Source organism: Nothobranchius furzeri, chromosome 17 (genome assembly GCF_043380555.1).
Source record: "Nothobranchius furzeri strain GRZ-AD chromosome 17, NfurGRZ-RIMD1, whole genome shotgun sequence".
Taxonomy (NCBI): domain Eukaryota; kingdom Metazoa; phylum Chordata; class Actinopteri; order Cyprinodontiformes; family Nothobranchiidae; genus Nothobranchius; species Nothobranchius furzeri.
The window spans coordinates 26,020,390-26,036,919 of record NC_091757.1 but is presented as its reverse complement, the minus strand read 5'-3'; the positions used below and the strand labels follow the sequence as shown (position 1 = coordinate 26,036,919).

Here is a 16,530-nt window from a genome sequence, read left to right as displayed (position 1 = left end):
CAGGCCGTCCACAGAAGTTAACATCTCTACAGGAGCATCTTCTGATGAGAAGGGCTGAAGAAAATCACCATGCAAGTTCACTGCAGTTAGCTAAAGCAGTAGAAAGCCAAACTGGAGAGACCGTTCCCGTGACACCATATGGAGCACCCTGCAGAGGAATGGCGTGCATGGGTATCGTCCATGAAGGAAGCCTCTCCTAAAGCCCATGCACATAAAAGCACACCGAGGATTAGCCAGGGTCCATGCTGGAAGAGAAGAAGACTACTGGGGCTCTAGACTCTGGAGTGACGAGACAAAGATCACGGTTTCTGGGACTAAAGCTACTGTTGTATTTCTGAAGAAGAACAGGGTGAAGGTGACTGAATGACCAAGTATGTCTCCTGATCGGAACCCAATCCAACACCTGTGGGGAATTCTGAAGCAGCAAGTTGAGCATCAGTCTCCATCCAGCATGCAGGCTCTAAAAGACGTTCTTGAAGAATGGAGGAAGATAGATGTTGCATCATGTCACCAACTTGTTCGTTCCATGCCTAGAAGACTTGGTGCTGTCCTTGAAAATCACAGTTGTCATACAAAACACTAGATGTAGTAGTTTCTGTTGTGGGGTGTTTTCATTTTTGCTTCAACCAGTTTTAGGGTTTTGTGATCTAACTTCTATTATTAACCTCAATTTCATGTTATGGAGTTAAACAAGCGTTCAGTAAAAGCCAGCCTTGGGAAAATTCTGGAAATTGTACTTTTGTTCATACGTCAGTCAAATAAAATTGTGACAACTGTTCAGACTGAGTTCATGTTATAAAACATCAGATATGTGTCCAAGGTGGGACCCCACATGGAAATGACCTGTTATGCTGCTTAGACCGTTACGAGCTTCAGCGTGAACATAGCCGAAGAAACGACTCATCTCACGGGAAACGAGATGTTGGTTCATCTCTCACTGGAGAGCCCTTGTAATTAACTGTAATAAACAGATCTGTGTCAAAGCTGCTAAATCACACAGATCCAGAGACTCTGGACATTCCAGCTCAGATAACGGAACAAGGTTCTCCTCCGTTAACCATGTGGAACCTCGACCATCTGGTACAGGACAGCAGTTGATACCAGGCTGCTCCACTGTTCCTGGGCTAATGGCTCCTAATCACAGATTTCAGAGAGTGTGGCTGGTATGGGATGGGGGCTTGGGGTACATTCCATTTCTTTGAAAGATAAATCTTGATGCAGAAATTGTGGCCCGATACACTAGAATTCAGTCCTGCAGCTTCTTGTTTCTAGAGGCAGAACAGGACAGACAGTAGGGCCCATTTGGTCAAATTTGGTTTTGGCTCATCAATAAAATATTTAGTCACATTCTGTTTTGCAAACATGCTCCTATTTTATCTTGACCTCCGAGTGATTTCTACCATGTGTAAGCCCAGATGGAGTTGTGGGCTCAATAGGAAAAGTGTATTATCTAGATGGGCCAATGCTGTGGCTTCTCTTACAGCCTGCTTGTTTTTCACACTCCTGCAGCTGATTGTAAGCCAGCCGAGCCTAGAGACCCCCCCCCCCCCCCCCAACTTTGTGTCCACTGAAGCTCGTGACTGTGAAGGTGTTGGCTGCATACTGTATTGAGCTCCTCAGAGAGCGTGCACAGCACGGGTGGGGGTGGGGTTTTGTTTAGATGGTGAACTGATTGTGCTGAAGGTTGCAAGTGTTTTAAGGGTGAAAGGTTAAAGATGCAGCTTTTATTTGTCGGCACACAATGGGTTGTGGTGCAGCAGGCTCGGGAAGCCCCTCCAGCCCCGGGCTAGATGGTCAATAAGCTGTCACACGGATTAGAGACAGGGACCACACACTGCAGGGCTCCATTCTGTTCCATCACTGAACAGTAAAGAATGAAGGGCACCATTTCTCTGTTCTGAGAACAGCTGAGAGAAAATTAGAAAAAGAGTTTGATCAGTGTTCCAGCTCTGGTCAAAAACCTGGCTGCTTCTTCCTGCTAGTTTGTAATCTGGATCAGGATTGGTCCAGTGGCATTTCAGAGGGTTGCTGTAGATGAGTTGGGGTTCTGTTGAGTTTCTGATGTGATGGGACATGTGTGAAAGCAGGAGGAGGATACCGAGCTGAGTTATTGGCTTTCTCCTGAAAACTAGACCCTAAGTGGGCCTGAACATTATATCACACATACGATGAGGCACTTCTACACCGTGCTCATCGAGTCCATCCTCACCTCTTCAATCACCGTGTGGTGTGCTGGAGCTACCATCAGGGACCAGAAGAAGCTGCAGCACGTTGTACGTTCTTCTGAGAAGGTCATTGTTTACAAACCAGCCTCCATACAGGACCTGTACACCTCCAGGACATTGAGGCGTGCAGGTCAGATAACAGCTGAGCCGTGTCTCTTTGGCTGGCTCCCATCGGGCTGGAGGCTCAGATCCAGTTGGACCAGAACCTCTCGCCATAAGAACAGTTTCTTCCCCTCTGCTGTTGGACTCATGAGTCCCAATCCTACGACTGACCACTCCAGTCGCTTGGCTTCAGTCACATGACCCTGTGCTGTGTTTCTACCTGAACTGATCCGCTCTGATCAGCACCTACACTGTGCATTTAGGAGCCGTTTATTATCATTTATCATTATATTCTTATTTCCTATATTTATGTATCTCTTATTTTTATCTTCCTTTTTGCACCAAGTACCGCAGCAAACCTGGTTCTGAAACAAATGGGCTCTCTGATTTCAACACGCCTCAGATAAATCAGTTTTTACTTGTTTAAAGTACTTTATTCTGTTATTGCTGCTACACTTTCAAATAGGGGTGGGTGACACAATAACTATATCATTATTTTATTCTTCTCTTAACTGTGAAATTAATATTTTAATCATAAAATTATCCTTATAATTCTAAACAAGTTGAAATTTATTTTTGCTTCTAGAAAAATGATAAACGACCCGCACGTGTATAGCACCTTTGTAGTCAGAGGACTCCAAAACACTTTACACTACAGTACATCATTCATCCATACACACACACACACACACACACACGCACACACACACGCACATGCACACGCACACGCACACACACACACACACACACGCTGATGGTGATGAGCTACAGTGTAGCCACAGCTGCCCTGGGGCGCACTGACAGAGAAAGTTGCTGAACAGCAGAACTAAACTGTTAAAACCGCGCTAAAACAAACATTTAGGCTAACAAACCTTTGTGCACACAGCTGGATCGGTGTGTGTGTGATGGAGCATGGTCCGATGGTAGAAATGTCTCAGATAAAAACGCCATGTGTGAGATTAACGAATGAAATAACACCATCGGATTTTCATAAGCAGCCTAAATATGTGTAGCACTTTCCTGAGTCGGAGGACTTCAAAGCACTTTACACTAAAGTGAATAATTTCCCTATTTGCACACTCATTCATACATGGATGTGATGAGCTACAATGTAGTGCGTTCCACTCCAGAACTGTAGGTGGCAGCGCATGCTCTTGAGTGTCAACATTCACCCGGTTAGCTTATAGCAACGCAAACGCTGGCAGGAATGAAGCAGGCAACATTAAAACTGGACAAAGGCTGAAGGAGTGGACAACAACAACACAGCAGCACAGCTGATTTGGTACGGACTGCACTGTTTGATGGTGTTACTCGAGCTTCCGACCGCTTCCGCGGTCTCACCATTTCCGTAAGTAACCAGTGATAGCTTGACTGAGCCATTTACTCGCAGATGAAGTCAGGTTCTAACTACAATATCCGGGTGCTTCAGCTGGATTAGAACTAGTTCCCCTTCAGCCAGACTAACACGTTTACAATAGTTGCAATAGTTAGGTTTTCTGACGCACATGTAAACACACTGACTAATAAACAAGTCTGGTCTTGATTCAACTGACCCTTCAAACTTCTAGCCAATTTCCACATTCCCTCTGCTGTATAAAATCCTGAGATAATACTTTTGAATCCCTTTAAAGCGTTCCTGGATGGGCATGATATTTCTGAGGTGTTCCAGTCTAGTTTTAACAATCCTCACAGCACAGAGTTGGCGTTGGAGGGTTGTTATGTATATTTTGCTGTCTTCTGACTGGACGTACTGTGGACTTGACTGCAGCCTTCAAAGCCTTGTGTTATCTTGAGCTGGGCGATATGGCCTAAAATCAATATCATGACATATTGAGGATTTCACCTCGATAACGATAAATGGACGATAACGACAGAAGCAAAAAATGTCCACTAGATGGGGCTGTCGCGTGTATTACGTTGAGTCACATTTTTAGGTAACTCAAGGTGTTATAGCTTCTTAAAGTTACATTAATGTTGCCAACATGCACACGTATTTTCATTTTTTTTAATATCAAATGTATTGACATGGGAAAAACTATCCCGATAAGAGTCCAAAATTTCGATAACGATAAATTTTCGATTTATTGCCCAGTCCTACCTTGAGCGTACAGTCGATATCTGGGGAGTGGCTTACGGGAGTTTTTTTGGAAACCTTAACATCTTTAAAATGGAGCCTGCTCTATGGAAGTCTGCGTGGGCAGATCGTATATGTGTATATACACACGTTTGTTGCTTGTACAGCAGATTTTGGGGCAAATTCAAATTTCCTGTGTAGTTGCATGTTACAAACATGAAATGAAAAGTGATCGTAACAGGGGAGCAGGACTAGTTTATCCATGAAATGAAGTATTTCTGAGCATCGTTTACATGAACTGACTATTGGTCAAATGTTGTTTAGTGTTTAAAAACATTGATTTGCTGTTCCCTGCTGGTTAATTACACTGAAATGTTTAAAATACTGAAAACAGTCATTTTATGTACAGATGAACCTCTCCGAGCGTGCAGCTGCAAAAGTTACTTCAGAGTTTATACATGAAGAAGTGTAGATGGTGGGGAATATCTTGCTGCACGTGTGCGACATGTTGGTATGAGTGTGTTCTCGAGGAGGCACGTGTGTGTTGGTGTATGCTCCAGGGAGAACATGTGCTGCTGTTGACTGCTTTGAAGTGGGGGGAGGGATGTGGGGGGGGGCAGCTGTCGTGTGTCGGGTCAGGGGTCTACAGCTGTTGATTGCTCAGAGCTACAAGTAAGGGGGAGCGGGGGGAGCTTTTATACACTAACACCCTGCACTCTAGAGCGTTCTGGTGGGGGGTGCTCTCTGGCCATCCTGCAAGTAATGTAAGTGAGAAGCGGTCACTCACGGGTGGCACAGATGGTCTGGCTGCTGATGGAGACCGGATCCAGAATCAGAGTCAGGGCAGAACATCAGTCTGGTGCAAAGAGGGAAACTGATATGAAGCTAACGGACTGAGAGTCAGATGATACGGCAGACAACGCTGTGGCCCATCTCGTCTCCACTGCACTGGGTTGGGCCCAGATTCGGTCTAAAACTGGGCAGAACTGCCCACTTTCATTTAAAGCAATTTGTGCACCAGCACAATTCTTGTTGGTCCTAAGAATTATACACTGCTCATCTACAACATCTACACTGCTCACACCTTGAAGGAGCTCATTGAAACGCATCATAGCTCACTGGGGGAATATTCCAATTCCCGTATCACCATCCTGATGTGGAATGGGTGATGTGGGACTAAACGATGCCTGATCGTGTGATAAATCTACAGAGATTTTAATTCAAAGTGACAAAGAAAGCGAAACAGAAAAATGGATTTAGCAGGCGAGTCCTCTTCACTGAAACGTCTGCAACTCAAAATCAGTCGTTTGCGTGCTCCCCCACCTGCTTGCATGCATGCCCGATGGACGGAGTCCTGACCAGGTCCAGGTGAAACACGGCGGTGTTGGATGGACCTAAACTTGATATCCCAGAGATGTTCTGTTGGATTTGGGTGAGGTGGGAGTGGAAACAGTCCGAAAACAAACCCTCCAGAGCATGAGTCAAGCGGGAAGTTGGAGGAGTTAAAAAAATATAAGTAAAATAAATAACAAGGCTAAAATAGATGTCACGCACACACACTCTCTTTCTGTCACACACACACACACGCGCACACACGCACGCACACGCACGCACCCACACACGCACACTAGGGCTGGGCGATATGGCAAAAATAGAATATCACGATTTTTCCAATATTTTATCACGATTTTTTATCCCTGAATAGCATAACTTCAATTGCGTATTAAAGAAGAGAAACATTGAATAAATAAACATTTATTCATATTAGGGATAATCAACACAGTGCTAACACACTTATATTTTAAACTCACACCAGAGATGATAAAAGCCCTGAGAGAAACAATTACAAAAATCAGTTTTTCTCGTTTTTCAAGTAACTTAACATAAATTAAAATCGTAAACATATTTAAAGTGCAAACATGTCAATTGCAAATGTATTGTGCAAACATTAACTTGTTCAAAATACTATGTAGCTCCCAGTTGCTCATGTAGTGGATAGTTAAGCTCAAATACGGCTCTGATGTGCGGCAGGACCAGAGATCGCTTGTGGTAGCAAATAACTGCGCATTCTGAATATTTTCTGCAACAAGTCTCTAAATAAAGTAAAAATTTCCAGTGCAGATTGGAGACAACCCATAGAAGCACTGATTTGATCTCATTTCAGAGAAAAATAGAACAGGTTAGATGCACCTAATAAATAAAATTACTAACAAACTCAGGAATCTTTCTTTGCTTCACTGTTCTGGTGCTGAGAATATCACTAATGTGGATCAAAGGAGATACACAGATGAATGCACCTCTTATTATTTGGAAACTACATTTACTGCAGCTGGCAGAGGCAGAGATTGTTTCTATTGAGACACGGAGTTTACAGAATCATTTTAAATGTTAATAGGGGAAGACTGCAGGAGGGAGCGGTAAAATACAGGGGTCCCCAGCAAAAACAAGAAACTACGAGTCTGATGAAACTCGCTGGTTTTCCATCAGGCAGTCACGGGGCAGCTCCAGCGACCCAGTGACCGAGCTCAGTCCGGTACCGACACCGGCTCGGCAGAGGGTGAACGAGCCGAGGCGACGTCGTGCTCTGCTTAAGAAGCGGTGTTATTTTCCTGCTTCAGAAGAAGCGTCCAACGTGTTTTTACGCTTTCTCCGAGACATGTCACGTCACTAAGTTGTTAGCGCCGTGCGCTAAGGAAACCCTGCGTTCTATTTCGTCTAGTCTTAGCCCTTAAGCGAGCTGCTATTGGAAGGATGATCTCCGCATCAGCCAATCATGAAGAGCTTAAATGTACGCCCACCAATAGTGGGCCCCCTCGTGGTATATAACTGCAGTGACCCCACTGCTCGCCTCCTTTTTCTCTTCATGCCAAGCTGAGAGCTTCTTAAAGAGCAAATTTATCCAGAAAGAGCAAGATTATCCGAGAAGACTTACCAGCCATGTCCAGCGACGCCAGAACCTGCCCGACCTGCCAGTCGGGCTCCATTTCCAGCGGAGACCTGCACGCTAAGTGTGAGGTCTGTCTCGGGGCTCACCACGCTGGCCTGGCCTTGACCCCGCAGGCCTCGTGCCCGTTCTGTGCCGCTCTGCCCGTGGCAGAGAAGATTCGCCGGGTCGAGTACTTCACTCCCGCCGCCGACGAAGAATTTCCGGTGGCTGACTCGTACCCGCTGGACAAGGCGTTGGATTTCTTCGACGCCGGTCAGGAGCCGGCTGGCTTCAACCGGCTGGATGACGTCACCGACAGCGAGAACTACGACGAGGCGGCATCCCTCCTAGACATAACGGAGGTCGATGAGCTCCGCCCAGCGGGTCCTTCTGCCCCAGTGGCTTCTCGCTCCTCCCTGCCAGCAGTAAGAGCACTGCTCCAGGAGCTGCCCGCCATCATTTCTGCGGCAGCAGCCCACAAGGGGCTAGCTGTGCCAGAACCAGCCCCGCCTGAAGCGGATGATTTGGCGGGAATCTTCGGGGCAACTCAGACACGCTGTCTAGACCCTATTTGGCCGCGCTTTCCCGCTGCTATGAGCTGCTGGTCTGCCGCCTTCTCCGAGCCTGCCAAGCTCAAGGCGCCAGTCTCCACCTATGCGCCCATCACCAAGGTCGAGGGGTTTTCCGACCAAGGCTGGCCGTCCGTTCCTCCGCTAGAGCCGGACTTGGCCTCGCTGTTTGGCGCCAAGAACCACCTCGCTGGCCCGCGAGCTGTTCCCGCTTCAAAACATGACCAGCTGCTGACGCGGCTCACCGACCGCGCACATCAGTGTGCCTTTCAGACCGGCGCTGCAGGGAATAACATCGCCCTCCTTGCCTTCGGCGTCTCAAAGATGATGGAGGAGCTGGAAGCCCCCGAGGAGTCGAAAGCCGTCATTACTAAGACTGCTGATGCTATCCTCAATTTGTGTGCTGCTGTGCTCACCGGTTCTGCTCGCATCGCTGCCTGGCAGACCCTCATCCAGCGAGCAATCTGGCTCAAGGCCCTGCCCTCCATTCCGGAACATCTGCAAAGGGAGATGCTGGACGGCCCCATCACCACCGATGTTCTGTTTGGTCCCCATCTTAGGGGCGTCATTGAGAGGGCTCAGAAGACGGCCAAACTATCGGCTACGGTACGAGACCTGGTTCACCCTCGGTCAGCCTCGCACTCCGGCCGTTCTGCCAGAGGATGGGACGAACGGCGCGGAAGCTTCAAACGCCCAGCTGCACCGTCCGCTCCACGGAGCCGGCCTCCCGCTTCGGCTCCGCATCAGCGGGACCAGCGAGATGGCGGGCAACGGTTCCGGCGGGGCCAGCAGACGCCGTCTTGGCAGTCCCAGGTGCACGAGCCTCGCCGAAAACAGCCACGGAAGTGACTCTTTGGGGGGAATGTATGTGTACATCTTAGGTGTGTTCTTGCTGTGTCTTTGTAAATCCATGCTTTCGTTCTTTTTTAAACACAGAAACAGTTTTGTTTACCTGTTTGTAGCTACGGTTTCGCCGACAGCTGCCGGCTTCTTCAGGCTGACGCTGATGGTGGCGCGTCACTTCCTTCTCCGTTTATCTGCGGGCAGCAGAGGACGTTGTCGCCCTCTACTGCCCGCTCTCCCCTCTCCGACGATGCAGTCCCATGCGTGGTCCAGCGTGTAAACTCCGTCGTCCCTGTTCATGGTCCCACATCCACGTCTCCTTATCTCTATTGCTTCCTTGATCATGATCCCATGCAAAATATGCAATAAAACATACATAGGAGAAACCGGACGCCAACTCAATACACGGACAATAGAACACAGAAAGGAGTGCGAGAAAGAGGCAAATCGTAAACACACAAGAGCAGCAAAAGAAGAAGCAGAAAGTACAATAAAAAAGTCAGCCGTAACAGAACATTGCTTAAGAGAAAACCATATAATGGACTGGGACAGCACACGGATCATAACCACTGAACAACAAAAATACAAAAGATGGATCAAGGAAGCAATAGAGATAAGGAGACGTGGATGTGGGACCATGAACAGGGACGACGGAGTTTACACGCTGGACCACGCATGGGACTGCATCGTCGGAGAGGGGAGAGCGGGCAGTAGAGGGCGACAACGTCCTCTGCTGCCCGCAGATAAACGGAGAAGGAAGTGACGCGCCACCATCAGCGTCAGCCTGAAGAAGCCGGCAGCTGTCGGCGAAACCGTAGCTACAAACAGGTAAACAAAACTGTTTCTGTGTTTAAAAAAGAACGAAAGCATGGGTGTGTGTACATGATTGTAATGATGTTGATGTTGGTTTTGAAATAAAACCCAAAACATGTCACTCAAAGAGCACAATCCTACAGTCCTCCGCAGAATCCTCTGCCGAGTTCTCACACATGTTCCCCACACCAAGCACTGCTGCACGCATACATGTTCCTGCAGGCAGTCATAATATACGGCCAACCGTAAGGGTGCGCTCCATTTGCGCTCCGGCCCCAGCATCCGGCCGGGCCCAACTCTCCCAGCTCTCACTACATCGTCGGGTGGGGCGAGATGTCAGGTCGCTGTCTCGACCACGCGCGGCGGCACAGTGCGCGGCTTCATCCGCGGGCACTCTGTCGCCCCCGTGCACAGGCTCAGCTCCCACTCGTCCTTCACTCTCGGACTCCACGCTCCGCGGTGTGGACCAGTCTGTTCCAGCTGTTTCGCACTCGCCCTTTCGAGCGCAGCCCTCCATGGGTCGCCCCCAGTTCTCTGGTACGGGCGACGGCGGTAAGGGCGCATGCACAACCCTCAGACGTTGTTCACGTGACCGCGCACACGCATCCACTGTCGGAACGCGCACACGAGTGGCGCCGCCTTTGTATCATGAGCAAATGGATTTCGGACACCATTCATTGCGGTCACACACTTCATTTTCAGGTCACTCCACCTCCCTTCAACGGGATCGTGGAGACGACGTTCACATCGCAAGTACAGTCTCAGGCCCTAGAGCTGGAGTTGCGGGAACTTCTGTCCAAGGACGCTATTTCACGAGTCCCTCGCGGACAAGAGCTCTCGGGCTTCTACTCCCGCTACTTCATAGTACCGAAGAAGTCGGAAGGAATGAGACCGATTCTTGACCTGTCCCTGTTCAACTGCTCCATAGCAGTAATGCATTTCCGCATGTTAACGATGAGACAAGTCCTGGAATATGTGCGCCCCGGGGATTGGTTCACGTCAATCGACCTGAAAGACGCATACTTCCACATACCAGTAATTCCAAATCACCGGAAGTTTCTGCGTTTTTCGTTCAAGGGAGTTCAATATCAGTTCAATCGCCTCCCTTTCGGCTACTCGCTAGCCCCGCGCACCTTCTCCAAATGTCTGGAGACCGCGCTGCAGCCACTGCGCACGGAGGGAATGAGGGTTTTATTTTACTTGGACGATCTTCTCCTGTGCGCTCGGTCCAAGGATGAGGCGTCACGGCAAACCAGGAGGTTGACAGAGCATCTGTTGACCCTGGGGTTTTCTATAAACTGGGAAAAGAACTCCGTTCTTCCATCCCAATCGATTGTGTATCTCGGGGTGGAGTTGGACGCCTCCCTAATGAGAGCACGTTTGTCGCCTGCAAGAGCGGCAGATCTCTCCACGGTGATCTCCCGTGTACAACCCCGCAAGATCGTGAGAGCCCTGTTAGTCATGAAACTCCTGGGCATGATGTCCGCAGTCTATTCGGTGGTGCCGCTAGGCTTGCTGCACACGAGGCGCTTGCAACGTTGGTTCACCCGCCTCCGGGTGCACCCGATACGTCAGAAGAGACGTATGTTGAGGATTCCCCCTTCAGTGGGCGGGGACCTCGCTCACTGGGGGAACCCCTGCATCCTCTCACGCGGGGTTCCCATCGGACGTCCTGCGTCACACGTATCTGTGTTTACGGATGCATCACTGTCGGGGTGGGGGGGCACGTGCTTGTCCCATACGGTGGCAGATCGTTGACCCTCCCACACGCACGAGCACATAAATGTGTTGGAGCTTATGACAGTGAGGAATGTGATCAGACACTTTGCTGCCCTTCTCGAGGGCCGTCATGTCGAAGTTCACACAGACAACCAGGTGGCGGCAGCCTACATAAATCGCCAAGGGGGAGTTTGATCCCTCCCTCTGTTGCGTGTCGCCACAGATTTACTGTGTTGGACACATGTCCACCTGCTGTCCATCAGAGCCATCTACATTCTGGGGGTCCTGAATGTAGCGGCAGACATCCTGTCGAGAGGGGGACCCCGCGACTCCGACTGGCGTCTGCATCCCGCACTGATATCACAGATCTGGATCAGGTTCGGGGAACCGTCTGTGGATCTGTTTGCGGCTCGCGAAAACTCTCAGTGTCGCCTGTGGTTTTCCCTGAGTCCCCGGGACGGACCTCCGCTCGGGGCGGACGCCTTCTCACACCAGCCCTGGCCTCGAGCGCTCCTTTATGCGTTTCCGCCAGTCCCTCTGATTCCCCGTCTCTTAGACCGAATTCGGTCGGAACGGCTCTCGGTGATTCTGGTGGCTCCCAGGCGCTTGTCCGCGTCATGGTTTCCGGACCTGCAAGCGCTAGTGTCCGGCTCCCCGTGGAGGCTCCCGTGGAGGGCGGACGCCCTTCTCCAGGCGGATGGAATAATCAAACATCCTCCGGAAATAGGCCAACGGTTGTGGGTCTGGCCGCTGAGCGGTCACGCTTAGAGGCTTCTGGGCTGCCGCATGATGTGGTCGCCACGATTCAGAGTGCGCGGGCGCCTTCTACCATTGCGTCATACGCTGCTAAATGGGCAGCTTTCCAGAAATGGTGCACAGAGCGGAATGTTCAAGCGCTCTCCTGCCAGCTGGCGGATGTCCTATCGTTTCTGCAGATACTGATGGACAGGGGCCTCGCCTTCAGCACTATTAAAACATATGCTGCAGCTATCTCATCCTGTCACCAAGGGTTTGGAGATAGATCTGTTTTCAATCATCCCCTCACAAAACGTTTTCTAAAAGGTGTCAGGAGGAACAGACCTGTGTCCCGCCCGCTTTTTCCCCAGTGGGATCTAACGGTGGTTCTGCACTGCTTATCCAAAGCCCCATTTGAACCCTTGGACCAGGTCTCACTCAAGTTCCTGTCACTTAAAACTGCATTGCTGCCGGCGCTAGCATCAGTTAAGAGAGTGAGTGACCTGACCGCCCTTTCAGTGGCTCCCGCATGCCTCAGGATCCGGGAAGATGGCGGGTCTGCTGTTTTATGCCCCAATCCAGCCTTTGTGCCCAAAAGCATTAATGCTTCCTTCAAATCCAGGTCAATTTCATTGGCTGGACTTTTTCCTCCTCCCCATAATTCTGAGGAGGAAGCGGCTTCTCACCTTCTCTGCCCGGTGCGCGCGCTTGTACGGTATGTGTCACGCACTTCGGAGATTCGTCGTTCACAAAACCTGTTTGTGCACTACAGGTCTTCCCTTGGTCAGGCGCTGTCGGCCCAGCGTCTTTCGCACTGGCTGTGTGAAGCCATTTCCCTCGCTTACACGTCATCGGGGCAGGATTCCCCTGAGGCACTCAGGGCTCACTCAGCCAGGGGGATTTCCTCTTCGATGGCGCTCCACAGTGGTGTGTCGATGGAAGACATTTGTCAGGCTGCTTCATGGGCTTCATCCTGTTCCTTTACTCGTTATTATTTACGAGATGTGTCTTCAGGTTCCATCACTCGTTCAGTGCTTGGACCCCAGCAGGCTGAATGAATGCTTATGGCACCTCATTGGCCTTGCTGAGATGGATGTCATCCTCTCGTGGATGATGTTTTTTTAGTGAGATCCCCTCTCTTATCGTGGCTGCCTCAGTCTTTAAGCCTGATCTGAGGCTGAACGTCCCTCACTAAAGGAGATTGATTGGGTGTGTCCATTGGTTGTGTTAACCAGTGTGGCGTAAACCCATCCAGCTGCGCTTTTTTCCAATAGCAGCTCGCTTAAGGGCTAAGACTAGACGAAATAGAACGTTGGTTACGTATTGTAACCCCAGATTCTATGAGTCTAGTCGCAGCCCTTAAGCCACTGGCCCCACTGGTTATGATGGAATAAGAGCCATTGGAGGTGAGCAGTGGGGTCACTGCGGTTATATACCACGAGGGGGCCCACTATTGGTGGGCGTACATTTAAGCTCTTCATGATTGGCTGATGCGGAGATCATCCTTCAAATAGCAGCTCGCTTAAGGGCTGCGACTAGACTCATAGAATCTTGGGTTACAATACGTAACCAACGTTCCTCTTCGGAACGAAAACCTCGTTGTCGCTCAGCCGCGGCCGAAGCCATGTTTGTTCACACACAAATGAAAACAAGCAGGGCACTAATATATTACTATGACTCACTCTGATTGGTTAAGGGTCAAACAAAGGCGTGTCATTCGCCTGAGGTAAGTTCCGTTTTCATTCAGAGGCAGAAATTCAACAGCAGAGCTGTGAATCGTGATAAAACGGTCTCTCAAAAATGACAGACCGTCAGATGTGTAGATCGTAAAACGGTCTAAAATCGTCATATCGTCCTGCCCTAACGCACACACACACACACATCTAGTTTAAGGTTAAAAACGCGGGAGTATAAATGTAAACATGGTAATGAGACAACTCTAAACTACAAACTGAAATATAAAGTAAACATAATATACATGTCAACAGTCGCATGTATCAGGATGAACTAGCTTCATGTGAAGGTGCTGTAGTGATGGTTAGCAGGGTGGGTTGGGTCCTTTAGCGTGTTTGTGGTTTTTTGAAGGCAGCGAGTGGTGAAGACGTCATCCTGGGCAGGCAGGTGTGTGTGTGTTATTTTCTCTGCAGTGTTGATGACTCTCTGCAGGACCTTCCTGTCTGCTGCAGAGCTGCTGCTGTACCACACCAGGATGCTGTTGGTCAGGACACTCTCTATGGAGCAGTGATAAAACCACACCAGCTGTTTTTGTGGCAGGTTGATCTTCCTGATGCCCTCGGGAAGTAGAGCCGTCATTGTGCCTTCTTTATCAGACATTAGATGTTGTGTGTCCATGTGAGGTCCTCTGTTATGTTTGTGCCCAGGAACATGAACTGTGACCCCCTCTCCACCTGCTCTCCCATTTATTGTGACTGACTGGTGCTCCACCTTTTTCCTTCTTGGGTCAATGATGATTGCTTTGGTTTTTCAGGGTCAGGTTGTTCATCCAATAAATGTTTGGTATTGTCCAACTGTCTGAAGGTTAATGTCCCCTAGGCACATCTAACACTTCATCTTCTGATCTTGCCACCAGATTTGTTCAGCGACCAAACCCAGGAGTCTGAACGCAACGACAGCATGGGTGAGTGCAAACTTTTACTTTCTTGTTGTAACTATTTTAGTTTATTCTTTAAAATACTGCACTCAATATCAGCTGTCTAACATTGATTAATCAAACGGGGACAATCATACAGGGGAAACTCGAAAATTTTCATTTATTTGAGGAATTAATCTTAAAGGGCATGCATCGTGCTATATTACTCATTTCAGAGCAACAGTATTCACAATAAATGATAAAATATTACCATCAGCACTGTCGAGATGTCATTCCTCCCCTGTATTAATTTCACCAGCTGCAGACTCTGATACGACAGATTAACGCATGATTATGAAACCGTGCTCCATCCTGGCTTCTGCAGCGGTGGTCAGGGGCGGCGTTAGGCCCGGCTACTTGGGCTGAAGCCCCAGATCTAAATCGTGGAAGTAACATGCAGTACCAAAGTCCAACAGAGAGGGAGCAGCTGGCAGTAATTTGTATACAGCCTGCCTGAGCCTCCACCACTGAAGAAGAAGCCCTTCAGCAGCTGGCTTCTTCTTCAGTCTCTGCCTGAAACGCATGAGTGAAGATGGACATAAGGACGTTTTTAGACCAAAAGTACGGCGACAGAACCCCAGCTTTGATGAGACTCGTGTTGACTCAGGTTTGTGAGTCTTATTTGAAAATATTTGTTGTGCTGCTGGTTTGCCTAAAGTTAGCTTACTATCAGGTAAAGTTGATGGAGAAAAAAGGATAATATTTACTATCATCTCACACTAAACACTAACAGGAACAATACTCTGCCCTGAAAATGCTTAATATGTAGCTTCAGATTAAAAATTATGTGGTACAAGACAAATATATATGATGTTGACTAGTGCGTGTCACGTGTGTGTGTGTGCGCGTGCTTGCGCACGCGTGTGTGCGTGCTACGCCCCGGATCTTCTTCAGTCCTAAATCCGCCCCTGGCGGTGGTTCAGAACGCCTGTACTAAGCTTCTGACCAAGTCCTCCAAACACACCCACATCACCCCGCTTCTCCTCCAGCTTCACCGGCTGCCAGTCAACTTCAGGGTTCATTTCAAGATCCTGGTTCTGGTCTATAGGGCCTTACATGGACAAGCACCATCTTACATTGGTGATCTTCTTAGTCCCTACACCCCCAGCAGGTCCCTGAGGTCCAGTGATCAAAGCCTTCTGGTTGTGCAGCACCAGGCTAAAGACCAAAGGTGACAGATCATCTGCTGCTGTGGCCCCCAGACTCTGGAACTCTCTCCCCCTGAGCCTGAGATCAGTGGACTCAGTGGTCTCCTTTAAAAATGAGCTGGAAACTCACCTGTTCAGGCTGGCTTTGGTTTGACCTCCTGCTGATTCTGCATCACTACCTTTTCCTCATTCTGCTCTTTCTACCAATTGTGAATCCTGTGATGACCTTTTTGTTATTTATTTTTTCTTCACAATTTTTAATCTAAATTTTTCTTTTTTTATCAGTTTAGTATGATAAAATAAAACGGCATATATATATATATATATATATATATATATATATATATATATATATATATATATATATATATATATATATATATATATATATATAGTAACGGGTCCCAGGAGTGGTAACTGCAGTCACAAGCAGGTTACAAGTGTGTGGCTCGGAGGACAGAGGGCAGGAGAACGCGCAGCTAATTAATTAAATAATTTGGTTCTGTACCTTTCTCTTCAGCACAGCCGACAAAGGTTTATGATGGGTCAGTCCTCCTGCATGCTCAGATCATTCCCTTCCCTTGCTTGAAAAATTGTTCCAAAATGAAAGTTGAACCCACATTTTTTTTTTATCTGTGAATTCAATGCCGTTCAGCGAGTCTCAAATAAAAATTTGGCATCTTACTGTAAAAATATATACCATTAATGTAAAAAAGAAACTCTAAA

General features: G+C 48.5%; 1 protein-coding gene across 4 annotated transcripts in view; it reads left to right on the top strand.

Moving 5' to 3' along the window:
- The window catches only part of nr6a1a (nuclear receptor subfamily 6, group A, member 1a), a 189,452-nt gene that overhangs the window by 20,462 nt on the left and 152,460 nt on the right, over positions 1-16,530 (top strand). For 3 of the 4 annotated variants that reach the window (XM_054731174.2, XM_054731175.2, XM_054731173.2), the window contains exon 2: positions 14,597-14,644. The exons of the other annotated variant lie outside the window; for it this stretch is intronic. In XM_054731174.2, the coding sequence (XP_054587149.1) occupies positions 14,597-14,644 (48 nt within the window). The remainder of the gene's footprint in view (positions 1-14,596; positions 14,645-16,530) is intronic. 4 annotated transcript variants of the gene reach the window in all.